We start from the raw sequence: 15733 nt of genomic DNA, 5'->3' as shown, positions 1-15733 counted from the left end.
TATGTACAAAGGAGATATAACTCTGAAATCTGGGAAATTATTTCAGTGTCTCCCCCTCAAGAAAAAAATTATGTGTTGTTATTGATGTTTGCCTGCTGTAATTTTTATCTTTTTGGTAGTACTGGATTGTCTTGACGTAGCTGTTTTCAGTGGCACTAACAATGATCCATTTCCCTGGTGATTTTTGATGATTATCTTAGCAGCTGGTTAAACCATGCAGAAGAGGGACAGAACAAATATTATGTCTATAAAAAGCTTGATATTGCTTTAATTCCGACAGTAGAATGAAAACAAAGGTTACGTGCATCAGAATCTTTTTCCTGATGTTTTGAGAAGATGACCCAATGGTAAATAGAATGATTTATTTTGAACAGTGAGTGAACTTAATGAGCTGTTTCAAAACACTCTCTTTGGAAAAAATACGCGTCTTTGTAAGGACAGAGGTTTTGGCAGTTTGGGGAAGTGAAGTTACAAGGATTGGCTCTGTGTACACAAATTAAAGAAAACTTTTGTAAAGTGTTCTGTGTTCACTTCACAGTGAGAATTATGACATTTAACTTCTCAGCAGTTTAAAAGTTTCAGAGAAAACATAGTTTTATATGGAATGTACAAGTAGAGTGGTAATATTAACAAATCATGGTCATGTCAGGACTAAATCCCCACCATATCATTCCATTCCAGATAGAAAGATTAAATCAGAATCTAAATTTTGAAAATGTCCTCATCTGTGTTCTTGGCTATATAAATAATATCTTCCTGAACAACTCAGAAATGCTAAATATTCAAAATCTACAGCCAGCTTCTGCAGTCTGAAAATCTTTCTCTGAAGTGATTGTAAAGTCAGGGCTGAAGGGGATCCATGATAGCTTGGTCAAGAATGACACTTTAATCTGGCCTGTGATGTCTGGTTTGAACTGATTGAAATTGGACACACCAGAGTCTGTGGTATAACCACAGATGATCAGTGGAGAACTCAAGGCCACAAAGAATGCAGAGCTCCACATTCCTTTATCTCCCAGGATCCAAATTTGTGCTTTGCAAAGGACCAGGAACCCTTAGGATGCCATCTCCTGTCTTCAAGCCACATATCAGAGTTTTCTGATGTTATATGTTCAAGAAAAACATCTAAGAGGGAAGGTGGCTCAATAATTATCTTACCCGTTCTTAAAGTCTACAGCAAGAAATTCTCCAGTCTTTATTTTTTATTTTGTTATCTGTAAACTAAATTAATCTCTTATTCTAAAATAAATTTCATTCCCCCCCCACCTCCATTTTCTTAAAACAACACTTATGAGACAAATTTTACTTTCTCTTTGGAATTTTTTTCTTATCTGACCATAAAGTGATAGGGTGAAAGGAGTAAATCATTCACATCATGAGTTGTGCAGTGGTCTGTCTATCAAAGTTCCTTGGGAACCCTTTAAAGTAGTAGCAATTGTGCCTCTCTCCACTCAGGAATCACTAAAGCAGATTTAGAAAAAGCGGATGCATCGGAGCACATTTTTCCTATGCCTACTTTTTCCCTGTGCAGAAGTGATTTTATGTGCTGAATTTCTCCCTACTGTGCAACAAGTTCTTCCACACATTGGGATATTTCTTCTGCATGGATCTTAGTCTGTTACCCAGCATTTCAATGATGCCATTGTTTTTTAAGTTGCCGTTAATTCAGCCTGGTAAGGGGCAAACTAGAGCTCTGGAATTGAATTAATTTCTTTGGATCCTGAGGTGGAGTGCTGTATTGTCCTTGATAGGAGCTTGTTAAATGTAAATGACAATGTAAGCAATGTGTGGAATGTTTTATGGCACCTGAGCCCTTCTCAGTTTCCCAGAATAATGGGGACACCTGAAGTTTTCACCTTTTACATGGGGACCTGAATTTGAGCATCTCCTGTAACCAGTAAGTTTGGAACCTCTAACTGGCTGAACTGCTCTCTGTTTTCTCTCCTGTTCCTGTTCAGCCCTTGTACCATAGTATTTATGTGAAGAATATTGGAGCATTTATGTGTTTTGTTACTTGACTATTCAGGTCCAATCTCTTGGGGATCAGCCCACTCTCCTCATACCTAATCCCAGATAAGTATTCATTACAAGGATACACTCATTTCCTGCAATGCTGATACACATTGTAAAGAACTAGACCTGGTTTTGGTGGAGGTAAAAAGCACAATTTGAAATGCCAAGGTTTTTGGTTATTTTTAAAATGACTTGTGAATAACTCAGTGAATGGAACTACAGAAATAGCTGGAATCAGGACAAATAGGTGTTAATAAAGTGTTCCTTTAAAATGGGTCTTATTTTTGCAGTACAATGGAATGACAGAATAAACTTAAACTGATTTATTTTAAGTAACAATCTCGAGGGGAGGCTATTTTGTTTTATTTTGTTTTGTTTTGATTTGATTTTTCATGCAAGGAAGGGTTTGAAATGGTTTCTTAGGAAAAATTTCAGCTCACATGGAAATGTTTTGTTAAGTTATGCTACGGTTGAATTTTTTTCCTAATCATTGAAAGCTATGTCAGAATTTTGTAAGAAAATTTCCGGGTATGAATGTTTTTAAAGCAGCTTTCGTAATACTGACTGGTCACAGTTCCTTTAAAAGTAGGCAGAATCCATGGAGCTATTCCTGTTTCCAGAATAGCTGGCATTCAACCATCCAGCCTGTACAATTTGATAGAATTAGTGACTGTATGTCAAAATCTGGGGGAGCTTTGTTCAAAATAGGCATATTATAGCTAATTAAAATTTTCCTTTCCACCTCTTAGTTTCAAAGATTCAGCATCAAAATAAATTTGGAAATCATTAACTTCAGTTTGCCCTTTAACTTGCTTTCTTTTGTCTTGAAAGCTCATTCCTTTTACTAAAGCGTCTGAATGCCTAGGAGGACAACTGTGACCTTTAAAGTGAAGAAAGAAAGATTACTGCACTTAGCTTGTTGTGATTTTATTTTGTTGGTTTTTCTTTTCTTTTGTTTTTTTTAAGGCCATTCAGAACATCAGTGTAGGTGGGGTTTTTTTTTCAAACTAAATGTGCACTTAAAACACTTCAGATAATACTGAAATGTACTTAAAGGAAAATTACCTTCTCTACTGTGTCCCTAGGATTTAGATTCTTCCCTTGGAACAAATTACATTGTTAGCTTCTCTGAAAACTTGTTTTTCATCTTTAAACATATTCTTCTTTTAGATAAATCATCAAAGGTAGACATTTTAGCAACGTCTTTTCCTTTTGGTTTGTTTGTGATTTGTTTCTTCTTTCCTTACACACGCTTACTTCATGCGCTCTTCCAACCCACATTTTGTTTGTCTTTGGCACTGAGAGACTCTTACATAATTTCTCAAAAATACAACAGTGTTCAGCTATAGTAGTCCAAAAGGCTACAGCCTGCATTTTTGCAGAGGTTTGGGATGATCACAGTAGAATGGTGTATTGTTTCTGATAGGGCCTGTTTTCGGAGGTTTCTTGAATGCCTGTTTCTCTGCCCTTGGCCTCTTCTCAAGTTTCTAATAAACAGGGCTCAACAAGGGAGTGGGTGACACAACTTTAGCTTGTGCCACTTCTCAAACACAGCACTTCAGTTTCTTTGAGGAGATGAGCTTAAGGAAAAGAACGCTCTGTGCGTACAGCTGCTGTTTACATGGCTGGTAATTGGTATTGTATATTTTTATGTTATAAGTTAGCATTAACCTAAAATAAGCTCAGTACAGTTAATTCCACAAGCATTCACACCAGAGTAAATGAGAAATGGTTCCTTGTAGGTCAGTGCATCTGCTGCACTCTTTGTAAGGGGAAAAGCCAGCCCAGTAGAACAAGATGCAAAAGGAATTTACAGCACTGGTTTTGAACTAATGGCTATTCAGCCTCGCAGCTGGTTTTTAGGTAAAGTGCATGAAAGATTCAGCTCCTGAATAGTTAACTTCTACTGTTTGGAGTAGGTGTCAACTCTCTCTGGCTGCAAATAACTATGAGACAGGCCACTGAATGCGTACAGTTTCAGTATGATCTTGAGTTTGAAGCATAACTCTCTGTTTGTGACTTGTCTTTGTCCTGTGTCAGTCCCTTTTGGGTATACACGTTAAGTTGTGTGTTGGTTACATGTATAGATACAAGGCTATAGGTGTAGATACATACCTTTGATTTTCCCTAGCAGTAGGAGCTCACTTTTTCTCTTGGCTTAGAGCTGTACAGCATTGCCTGTGCTGTACACTGCTGTGGCTGGCAGTGTGAAAACACTGAAGTCAGATGAAATTTGTATCAGGAGGTGTGACTGTGGTTGTATTGATACCAGCAATTTGGTTGCTGAGCAGGGATGGAGTGGGCCTGCAGTCATGTGTTATCCTGCCTGGATCAAGCCCATCTCCTGCCTCATTTCCTCTGACAGGGACCTGGGCTACAGGGACATGGAGAACAGTCAGGGTGTGAGTTATGGTAATGTCTAGGAAGAAAAAAGCCACCTGCACACCTGAATCTCCCTAAAGTAGAAAACATCCCCAAAGAGGCCAGAGGAGGCACACCTTGGTAGTCCCCACGGAACACCTTTGCTCCTGTGCCATTGCATGGTCTCACTGCTGCATTTAGATTGTTGTCCCCTCTCTGCCTAACTCACAGAGTGGGACTGGAGAGAGGACGCACAACCTTCTCTTCTTCCCCTGCCACTCCTGCATGTGTTCCTGCACTGATTACACTCCAGGCAGATTCAGAGCCTTCCTTATAAAATGTGGCCATAACAATTGTAGCAGGTATTGACTAACTGACTGTTAGTCCAAGCTCTGGTGCACAGAATCTACTCTAAAATGGCATTTGCTTCCCTACTGCTCATGTAAAGCAGTAGGGAAGCATTAACAAGTAATAGATTACAGAATGAAGTTTCTGCTGTCTCCTCTGGGAGTCAACTAGGCAAACAATGATTAGGAAATCTTAGCTGATAATTGTTTAAATGTTTTGTCTCTTAATTTCATCTTTTTCCTTGGGCAATTTTGTATTAACCTAAATAGTTCCTTTCATTCCTCAGCACTTGTGTTTCCCAAGTTTTTGTAAACCACTACCAAATCTTCCTTTCCCACAGGCATTGCTTATCCTAACTGTTGACTGAAAATCAATCCCCCCATCTAATGACTCTGTCACTGTTCTTTGAACTCTTTCCATTTTACATTATCCATCTGGCAGCAAAACATCCAAAACTGCACGCAGGCTGCAGATGTGGTGGCTCTGTAGCTGCTGAGGCAGGGATCTGTTACAAACCATTGTACGTCAGGATCTAGCTGTTTCTGGGATCAGTACTCAGAAAGCAGAGTCATTTGTCTCTAGTTTCTCTGCCCAGGACACCTGGGGTTAATGAGAGATTTGTAACATAAACCTACTGAAGTTGTGTTGTTTTTCTTAACCCTGTACCCTGTTAGTTTTTGTTTTGTTTTTATACACCTATAAACACATTTCAAGCTCTCATTCTCCTCAGAAATATAAGGCTCTCCAAACCTGGGATCTGACTGCTCTCCCCAGTCTCCTGTCAACAAGTAAAAGCCAGCAGGCTTCTAGGCCAGGCCAGCTGGGATATGTGGCAATGGATCCCCTGCTCTGGTTCCCTGCCCTGCCTCTGCTGTGTCCAGGATTCTCTCGCAGTCAAAATCGAATTGTGATGTGTGACTATCATACTATCTTCAACTGAAAGAAGAAGATATGACTGCACACATGGAAATTGAATTTCAGCAAAAGTATTTTAGTGTTCATTTGTGATATCACAAATTCACAAAGTGTTTTTTCCTTCTTTTCAATTTAACAGGTTATCACTGCTAGCTTATCACCCTTCTTCTTTGTCATGACTGCCAATGTACTAACAATTTCTTGGTAAGTGCCTACATGAGCTTTTTGTTTAACAGTAAAGATGAATTTTCACACAGTGCTTCATGTGGAAATATTTTTAAATGTCAAGTTCTCTTGCTGTCAGTATTATTTTGCATGTAAGGAGAACCAGGTGTGCAATGATGGGTGCAGTATAGTAATAGGAGAGTGTTTCTTCTGCCTCTGTGGGAGAACATGGACATTTTGAACATTAAGCCTCACCACAATTCACTCAGCACATTTTACAATGAGGCAAAAGGATCCAGTAGGCAAATAAATGACCCATTCAAAGTCATGCTGCAATTTAGTGGTGGAACTGGAACACAGGAGTCAAGGTTTGCTGACAGTATCTTTTTAACCAAGAGGGTGCATTCGAGTTTCCCTAACACACTGTGCACTGTCAATGCATAAAATTAAACTGGAGAAAAAGAATGATAATAAACTTTTTCCAGAGCTGTACAACAGAGCTGGCCACACAGTACAAATCACCTAACCTGATTTTTTTTAGGTAGTAATATAAAGGATTGGGGTGCAAAGTGCTTTGGTCAAAGGCAGTGGTTTTGATCTGTGTTTGTGTAGCACACAGTGAAGGGGAATCACAGAGTATGGCTGATGCTCCTAAATGCTTCTGCCGTGCAAATAACTTCTCAATATGGGGTTAGGCATGTGTCTCTGAGGACAGATTTGTTAATGGAAATAAAAATCTACTTACTTTTGAAAAACTTTAAGCTTCCTTTTTTCCACTTGATTCATGATTCATTCAGTTTGATTTCCATCCTAAAGATTCAGCTCTGCACTGAATGGAATTAGCATATCTTTTCTTCAGGTGTGATAAGAGCTTTATAGAAAGGAGAATCTCCAGTTCAGACCGGCCCCATTTACTTATGTGTTAATATGGATTCCTATCTGTATTTTAGGCACATGTAGGTCTCTAAATGCTAAAGTAAGTTATTCATTTTTTTAGCTCTAGGAAATACATGCTCCCTGTGCATGTCAGAGACTTAACCAATGTCAAAGCATCTACAAAACACTCCTAGCCTAGGCCACTAACTTGGTGCTCTTCACCATGTTTTGCATGTGTTTGTGCAGGTCTGTCGCATGTGTGCTAGAGGCAGGCTATGATTTTACATCTGTATTCACTGACACGTGCACTAAAAATTAATGTGTATGTTTATTAATGTGAGCACATGGACCCATATAGCTGCACATGTGCCACCTGCCCTATATGGACTGAAACTTCTGTAAATGATGAACACATCTGTATGTTTAAAAGAAAATTTGCTTCAGCTGTTGGGCCACTGTTACACTTCAATTGTCATAATTACAAAAGAAAACAGTTTCTTTTATTAATTTATTTTTTAAATAAAATTTTTAAAATTCTGTTAGTGCTTGTGCAATGGCAGTGCCTTGACTTAGAGCAAAGCTCTGGAAATAGTTTGTTGGATGATAGCAGCTGCAAAGTACTCATGAGAACATTAATCACTGAGGATTTTAGTGCTGCTCCAGTGTGGTCATGGACAATATCATATGTTAATTTTTGAACTATGGGCAAGTGCAGTTAGCTGTCACCCCACTATAAACAGAAGCTAGAGGGTTTGCCACATGGGAAAATGAAGATAAAATCAAGGGCTGGCATTTAGCCGTGGTTTTTGCTCTGCTTCATCTTGAAGATATAACAATGGTTTCCATTTGCCTGGTAATTTGGACTGCATGGGCATGTGGATCCCAAGATTTGAAGTCCTTCAGAAAGGGATTCTTCTTTTCTGATGTAAGACATATGATATTAAAGAACAGCTCTGGTACATGCATCTTTTTACAGAACAAGGCTGGGCAGTTTATTATCTTTTGTACATAATTGCCAATCTCATTTTTGAAATGGTATGTCAGAGACAGATTTATTTTTTAATCTCTGTTAAAAATTTAGAAAACAACACAACTATAGAAACAGGAAAAAAATTTCTAAGGTCTTCTGTATGTAGTGTTTTGGGTTTTTTTCCTTTAGGATAAAGGGTATATTATCCAACCATAGATTCCAAAGGAATTAATGCATAGGGTGTGTTTATAACTGGAGCTGAAATAAGACGTGAAGGTTAACCCTCTCCAGTAAAAAAGCACTCAGAAGTTGTTACCAGCTGCAGGTGGCCAGACTCAGTGGTTTAGACCCTTTTTGAAAAGCTTGCAGCCTTTTGCTCCTTGTTGGTAATTTCACACTAAAGCTATTCTGTCTTCCCAGTGGAGCATCACAGACTGTCTGTAGCACCTACTTTCCAGGGGTGTTTACTGTGAAATTGTAAGATATTGTGCTGTTGTTAAACAATATTTTTTTCCTATCAGGAACAAGGGCAATTATGTGGTTTTTAAAACAGCTCACCAAAGCTAAGATTTAAGTGAATGTAATGCTATTAGACCAAAGAGCCTTCAGCTTTACATGCTTTTTTTTTTCCAAGGGGGGGGAAAAAAATACTCTTAGAAATGAACTTAACAGAAGTTTGTTTTGTTTATAAAGTTCAGTAAGGAGCTTTTCTGTTTCATAAGCTAATTAAGCCATGGGGCTAAGATGAAAGGTCAGTACACTTAGCTTTGCACTGTTCTAAAAGGGGAGAAGAGTCGGCATCTTACCATATTCCTGTCAGCTGTGAGAGATAACAGAGGAGACTTGGGGATTATTAACTATTGCATGCATTGAGTGGGTTGATAGCATATTTAAGGGAAGGTTTTTGTAAAACCATTCATCCTGACTTGGAGCCCTGCTCCTAGACTAACTTGGGGAGCAGCCTTAGTGCCACGGCTGTGCTCTGAGCAGCACAGGAAAGAAGTGCTTGGGCACATGTGCCTTTTTGGCTGGGGCAGCTCCTTTCACCTCACCAAGAGAGGCAAACACAGGAATTTCTACCGGCCTCACTATGCCAGTGGGATCACCCCAGCACAAAAAAGTTTTCCCAGATTTCACCTTGTCCACAAAACCTAGGCTTTACATCTCCTCCTGACGTTGTGAAGTGGCAAGTTTTCAGGACAGAATACAAACAAAAATTGCAAGAGGGAATCAATAGGCTAGTAAGGTTCAAACTCTCTTGCCTTCCTTTCCTATTCTTCCTAGTGTAGGGGTGTGCAGCTATTCTTGTAACTAGGGGCAACCTTCTCCATTTATATTCCTGTCTGTGCATTTTTTACTGATAGCACCAGCCTGAAAACACAGGAAAGGTAGCTTCTGATGAGATCATTTGAATAAGATATTTTGGGTTTCAGCATTTTCTTAGCAAGACAAATGAAAAAATCACCTGGGTTACTGTCTGTAGGTTGGAATGTGTTTAGATAAAATAATACTTTTTTGTATCAAGTAGGCAGCCTTGCATGATGCTAAATTTGTGATATACTTTGTTTACAGCCTTGTGATCGGTGGAGTTGGAGAAGCATTGCTTGTTTACACTGAAAGGACAGGCACATAAAGAGGAACCAGATCTCACCAGCTGGAAAAGAGCTGACTTGCAGCCTAGAGACACTATCATGAAAAAAAGTGGCAGCAGGAATGAAGAAGTGCAACCAGACATGAGGAAAGGGATCTATTGGGGTTTTTTTAATTAATAAAATAACCTATGCTATTAATAGTGCTTGTAAGGGAGCAGCATAGTTCGCAGAGATGGTAAGGAGCCTTTGCCTCAAAGCACAAGATCAACTATATCAGATTGATGTGGTAAAGAAAAAACTGCACTGTATCATGCTGATGGCTCTGTGTGAGCACCACTCAGTAGCAGCTCCTTGCACAGGGAGCTAAACTCAGGAAAAGCAGCATTCCCCACTGGATGTTCCCAGTGTTGGTTTTTTTGGGTTTTTTTTTTTTTTTTTGTTTTTGTTTGAAGCAGACAGCAGGTCATACCAAACAATGTATAAATTCGGGATCTGGAAGGATGGATTTTGCCTCCAACTGTTCTGTAAGCAGCAAGCTGCCACACACAGATCTCTAGTCATGTTGTCTGAACTGGCACAGGGACTGAGGCCAAAGGGCTTGTGGAGATAATCCCCTTCTGGAACTGTGGCAGTTTGACAGCCTTTCAGAAAGGGAAAATCAGCAATAAATCTCAATATCTGTAGTGATTGCTCTTTGTGAATTTTTTTCTCTCCCATTCGCTGAGATTTCTCTTGAACTCTGCCAATTTTTGTCAGCTGGAGGGGGTGGAGGGACACGTACTGTTCCCAGCAGTGGTTTGTCTCTTAAGTAATTGCAAGAGGAAACAAAGAACATGAACCTTGAATGAGTGTCATAAAGAGTGTAAGGAAATTAATCTCAAGAGTTATTAAAGTAATTTCACTTCTGGTTGCTTAATGGCTGTTAGAAATTAGTCTTGATGTATTAGAGCCTGCAATCTATGTGAAAGTAATAACAAATGATGAGTTTATATTGAGGGAAAGGTCTACGTGGTAAAAGGAACTTGATAACAAATCTTCAATGAAGAAAGAGATTTGTCTCACTTGTTGTTAGATATGTAAATTGTAGTCCCTTAACCTAAGCTGGCCAATTTTCCTTCATGGTCAATGGAAAGAGGGTTGCCCTCACAGAGATGATCCTTCTTGAATGGATTGCTGAGTTAGGAAGTGCATATTTCTCTGTAGATAGAAACTGGGTAACTAGTCTAGACAAGACACATGGTTTCTACAAGGCTACAGTTACCGGAGGCTTCAATCTAACAAATTCCTTGAAAGATGGCTACATATTAAAAAAATATGGCTTGAAAATATGGCTACATATTAATTTCAAACAAAACACCATAGGTTAACAAAGAAGGTAAATTTTACAAATGTTTGCAGTCAGTTTCTATGACTGGAGAAATTTAGAAAGAGATTAGTTGGTTTTCAGAAAGAAAAAAATTGCTGCAAAGAGAAGCTTATAGGAGAAGTACTCTGGTCAATATTGTACCTAAGCTTATCTCAGTCTATCACAACAGGTTTCTTCACATGGGCATATTGTCTGTGTATGTTGGGTCCCACTCTGGCTTGAGTTTGGCGTGAGCCATTTTTTAACCAGGTGGTAAAACTCCGGTTTGGGAAGAAAGGGGCAAGAGAGGGACAAGCATGAAAAAATAAATGCTTGAACTTGAGCACTAGTCCAGAAACTAGCATGAGCCACATGGGAAGTTGGGCCCATACAGCCAGTAAGCCATGGGTCCTCATGGCATTCCAGTCTGTAAATTCATACAGTGCTTCAAGTGATGGCTGCAGCATTCTGGCTTTCCCCAGACAATTCTCTCTGCCAGCCAGTTGTGGCAATGCAGTAGGATCCTTGCTGTGCCACCTTTCTGCTGACTTTGAAGTAAATAGTGACCCTAGGAGACCTCATGGAAGAGTCCCTGCGTGATTGCTGAGGTTTTGCAATTGTAGCTGGAACCCTTGCTGTGGGAAAAGCTCATCTTGTACCTCTCTTCTTGCATAACTTTCAAGGGTAGGCTGCAGTCTGTTTTTTTTTTTCTTCCTCTATCTTGCCTGTGCTGTTCATAGCAATGTGCAGAACACCCATTTGCTTTCTTGCTGGTGGTCTCAGTGGTAAGGCAGAGGCCAAACCAGCAGCCAGGATTGCAATAGTGCTTTGATCAGAGAGCATCTTGGCATGGCTGCAAGAAGCTTGTTTGGCTGCAACAGGCATTTCTCTTGTCTGGGCTCTGGGGGAATTCAGTGCCTGCAGATACTGCATTAGTATCCTCCTGCACAGTAAGGCAACTGCCTTTTTATTTAACTCACGCATGATAAACAACACTGAACTGTATAACTTCTGCTTGCATTTTTTGTGCCTTAATGCCGCCTGCTTGCATTTCTGAGACTCTGCTTGAGGTAAGTAAAAAGCACAGGTTTAAACTGATTGCTATGTAAGCAAAGCAAAGAACTGCAGTGAGCAGTGGAGTTGGGCTCCTCTGTCAAACACGACTGGTTCAGTACCCTCTGAGCCAGCCCCACCTGCTACATGTGAGGGTGACCCCTGCAGAGCAGCATGAAGCTCATCAGTCGTGCTGAAAACTCAAATTCAGGTGGAAATAGAGCTCAGTGGCCTTCAAAATCCATCTTTGCATATTTGGCGTTGTCTTAAGGTGTTGAAGGCACAGCTTGGCGTCCTTCTTGCTCAGGCTGTGGCAGAGGGGGCAGCAGGGCCAGGTTCCAGTGTGGTATCTGCCTCTGGCATAGTCCTGTGAGCCAAGGGCTGGTCCAGTGCTGCTCACAGTGAGCTGTCAAAGGGTCAGCCCTGTGGTGGGGCAAGCAGTGGTGGGGCGAGATCCCTTGGGGGACTTCTGGCTGTTGGAATAAGTGGTGCCTTTCTCAACACGTGTTCTGGGCTGAGGATGCCAGCCAGCAACTGGTCACTGGCAAAGCTGCAAAGCTCCGAGATGGCATCTCAGCTGCCAGTACAGAGCAGGTCGTACAAACCCAAAGGTCAGCTCTCGGAGGGCACCAAGAAGACCCTGGCTCTCCACCACTGCCCTTGGGAAGGTGTATGTTCCCACCAGTGGCACCCAAGGGAGCAGAGACACAGTGCTGTTCAGGCTCCTTTGTCCTCACAGCCCTAGGCTAGCAGGCGGTGGCCACAGAGGAGAAATGTGGCAGAGCAGGCACTACTGGCTGCTTGCAGAGGTTGGGGACTGGAGGGGATGTGGTAGAGCAAGCCTGGTGATTTCCTGAGAAAGCAGTGCCCTGGACTTTCATTCACCTCTGCCACAGAAGGAGGGATGCTGCATAATAAAGAATGCACTTCAAGGTTGTTAAAGTGATCTTCAAAGCAGGAAACCTCAGAAGTTCAAGCTTAAAATAGCTCCTGCAAGACTCACGAACAGTTATGTTAAGTAATTTGAAGCAGGAATATGCAAGGTTGGACCATTTATATCTAATTGACCTTTTTTGAGTCAGTCAAAAATACAAAGTGCCGAACACACAGCTCTGAGGAAGGTCTGAGCAGCTGCTCTGCTCCTTTAGGTTGCAGAGAAGCAATGACACCGATTAATGCCTGAATGCAAAGCGTGGGTCTGTAGCTCAGCTGATACAAAACACTCCACATTTATCAGTATCCAGCGTTTAAGGAATTTACTGTTCTTGGGTTGTCAACACGTGAGACTAGAGAGAAAAAATGGAGTGTGCTGGTCTTTCTAAAAGGCAGCAGGTGCTGGGGGCTGTCTCATCATGCCCTTTTTACATCTACTGGTTTTGATCAAATCACTGACAGAGATGGTCCTGAATCATGTCATACCTTTTTGATGCTACCTTGCTTACACCTATTTTCTAAGTCTCTTTTTCTTTCTTACAAAGTAATTGGGACAAGGCTTGTGTTATCCACTGCAGTGGCATGACTCATGCATGTGGCTGGCCTTCATCACAGAGAGCATCTGCTTAAAGCCAAGTGCCATCAAAAGAAAACTTGAAGGGTAAAGCTGCTGGATATGGACTTCAAGTGGATTACAGAAATGCAGGCCACAGGGATTCTGTTTTGAAACAATCTTCTGGATCTGGCGGTTGTAACGTAGCTTCCAGCAGAAAATGTTATTTAATTAATTAAATGAACCTGATACTTAACACAGAAGTGAATATTTTGTTGCTTATTGCTATGTTGTGTTGGCAGAGAATCTATGCCAGTCTTTCAACAGAAGCTGAAAAGTTGCAGAGCAAGTGATCTTAGCAAAAAGCAATAGGAAAACATTTAAAATTATTTTTAAAAGAAGCTCTGTACCTGTTAAAACATTTAGTAAGGGATAGAATTCTGATTTACCATTACTCTTTGTAACACCTATATCTGAGTTGATGGATGAGAATATATATATATTTTTATATAGACACATATGTTCATTTCCCACCCTCAAACAAGATCTAAAGAATTCAAGAAATGTGATGTCAACATAGCACATGCTTTGAGAACCATGCTTTATTAAGTATTGGAGAAAAGTTAGTTGCCAGGAGCTGTACTGAGTGCTGAGGAAAGGTTTTCTCAATCTCCTGTAAGCTAAAGGAGATGATGGGTTGAAGAAAACTCCATGGCAAATTTGCCTTGCCCAGAGCTGAATGAACAGCTTTCAAACGGATCATCTGCTACTGTGAACCCGGCAACAGGCTCAGTGTGAAACTTTAATCCTGTTCCAGAGGATAGACACAGGGACAGGCTCATTTGGTTTGAAAAGAAGGCGTGGGTGAGGGGAAGGAGATTGGGGGCAGGACAAAAAAAAATTGAGGCTGGCATACTTTTGTACGAGGAGATAAAATAGGATGAGATTTGCTTCTGAAAATGTGTTTCTTATTCATAGGTTTGGGGGGTGGGAGCTGGGGCTTTTCTTTGTGGGCTTGTTGTTTTGCTTTTTTAAAATTAGGGTGTATTACAAATACATGTCTGTTTAGTCCCAAAAAGGAATTAGAGGAGCCTGTGAAGGTTATGTAACTCTTTCCATATTATTTGCCTGGTTTGGGAAGCTTAACCCTTTTTTTAACTAAAGTGTCCTTGTGTAAGCTTTGATTTCTTCTAGAAAATGGACTGGTTCTTGTATTAATGCTGGTAAAAAAGTTGTGCTCTCTTCTTGATCACCAAGATGGGGAGTCTTCAGTATCTGTGATGGGAAGGAGTCACATTACTCTTCTACCGTTTAAGAATTGCCTTGGCTTCCAGAGTAGGTTGGAGTAGCCAGCCAGCATGTTAAGTTCTTGATTTGATGGTATACAAAACCCCTTTGAAAGCCACACTGGGAGCATGATAAGTACATTTTGTCTTTTGTTCTGTCATTACTCTTTGAAAACATATAGCCCAGGACTTGTTCAGCTGTGAACTTGCTGCCCATATAGACAAGGCTGTATATGAAGAATATTGTGACATGGATGTCTCTCTCTCTGTGCCCCTGCCAGGCAATGGGTGAAATCCCATAACTGCACTCAGAGATGTGGCTGTGGGTGCTTGAGCTTTTCTGCTTCCTGTTTGCCATCAGCAGCCCTGTACCTTTCATGACTCCTGACAAACATTGCTTTGAGAGGGAGGAAAACTTGCACATTCACAGGTGAGGCTGGTGAAGAAGTTGTTGCTCTACCCTAAGATTCATGTTGGTTCAAGTACTTGAGGGCCAGTACAGCTTGGGAATCAAAGGCCAGGCCCATTTTCCTGTAGGAGTTTGATCCCTGTTTACACTTAAACTTCATATTTCTGTACCACTGCCGATGGGGAAAGCTGGTGCACCGACAAGTTTGTTTATGCTGCAGTTGCAGGCAGCCAGTGCCTTGTGATACTGTGTAAGAACAGCACCTGCCTGGAGCAAGCTGGCTGAATAAAACAGCCAGCACAACCCTTTGGAAACTGATAAGGAGAAGGGTTGATGTTGTTTGGAGGAAATGGTTATTCAGATTGAAACTGGGTCATTAGGCAATGAAGATGGAAAGTGGAGAGCTGGGAATACTGTTTGCCATGCATAAGCACAGAAGAAGTATCACTGACACCAGTTAGACTAACAAGAGGGTCGGAGTTTCTGCTAAAAGGACTGTGTTTCAGGCATGAAGCTGTTATTAAGCAAAAAGGTTTTGGAAATTTGCAGATGTCCACTGTAAGGACTGTGTGGCTGTCATTAGCAGTCACGTCGCCAAAGCAGAAAGCATTCATTGACTGGGATGGGAAACACCTCGAGGCAAATATTTCTCAGACCTTCCTTTGAAAGCTGTGGAGAGCAAGCTAGTCTGGCTAATCGTCCCCTCTAGCCCTGGCTAGAGACAGAAACCAAAAGGGATTTTTGCTGTTTCTCTGTGACATACCTTCTGGGACACCAAGGGATGAGCTTGGCCTCAAACATGGAAAACATCTCTTAAGGAGTCACTTCTCCCTTACTGATCACCTAGAAACTGGTCTGTTCTTTGCCTTCTCAGGGAAGAGGTCTCTGTGCCAGTTACCATCACAAGTTCACAA

The 15733-nt window shown here is 40.9% G+C and overlaps 1 protein-coding gene across 7 annotated transcripts in view; it reads left to right on the top strand.

The window, feature by feature from the left end:
- Positions 1-9923, top strand: part of TMEM241 (transmembrane protein 241) — a 56271-nt gene extending 46348 nt beyond the window's left edge. For 5 of the 7 annotated variants that reach the window (XR_005259751.1, XM_038162182.1, XM_038162175.1 and 2 more), the window contains 2 exons: positions 5777-5841; positions 9221-9923. Coding sequence is in view for 4 of the 7 variants with exons in the window: in XM_038162182.1 (XP_038018110.1) it covers positions 5777-5841; positions 9221-9281 (126 nt within the window). In the remaining 3 variants the exon portion in view is untranslated. The remainder of the gene's footprint in view (positions 1-5776; positions 5842-9220) is intronic. The other 2 variants (XR_005259752.1, XR_005259750.1) reach the window with 1 other exon arrangement.
- Positions 9924-15733: the final 5810 nt, after the last annotated feature.

This window comes from Motacilla alba, chromosome 2, assembly GCF_015832195.1.
Source record: "Motacilla alba alba isolate MOTALB_02 chromosome 2, Motacilla_alba_V1.0_pri, whole genome shotgun sequence".
Taxonomy (NCBI): Eukaryota; Metazoa; Chordata; class Aves; order Passeriformes; family Motacillidae; genus Motacilla; species Motacilla alba.
The sequence above is the reverse complement of the archived record's forward strand: the minus strand, read 5'-3'. Positions and strand labels throughout refer to the sequence as shown.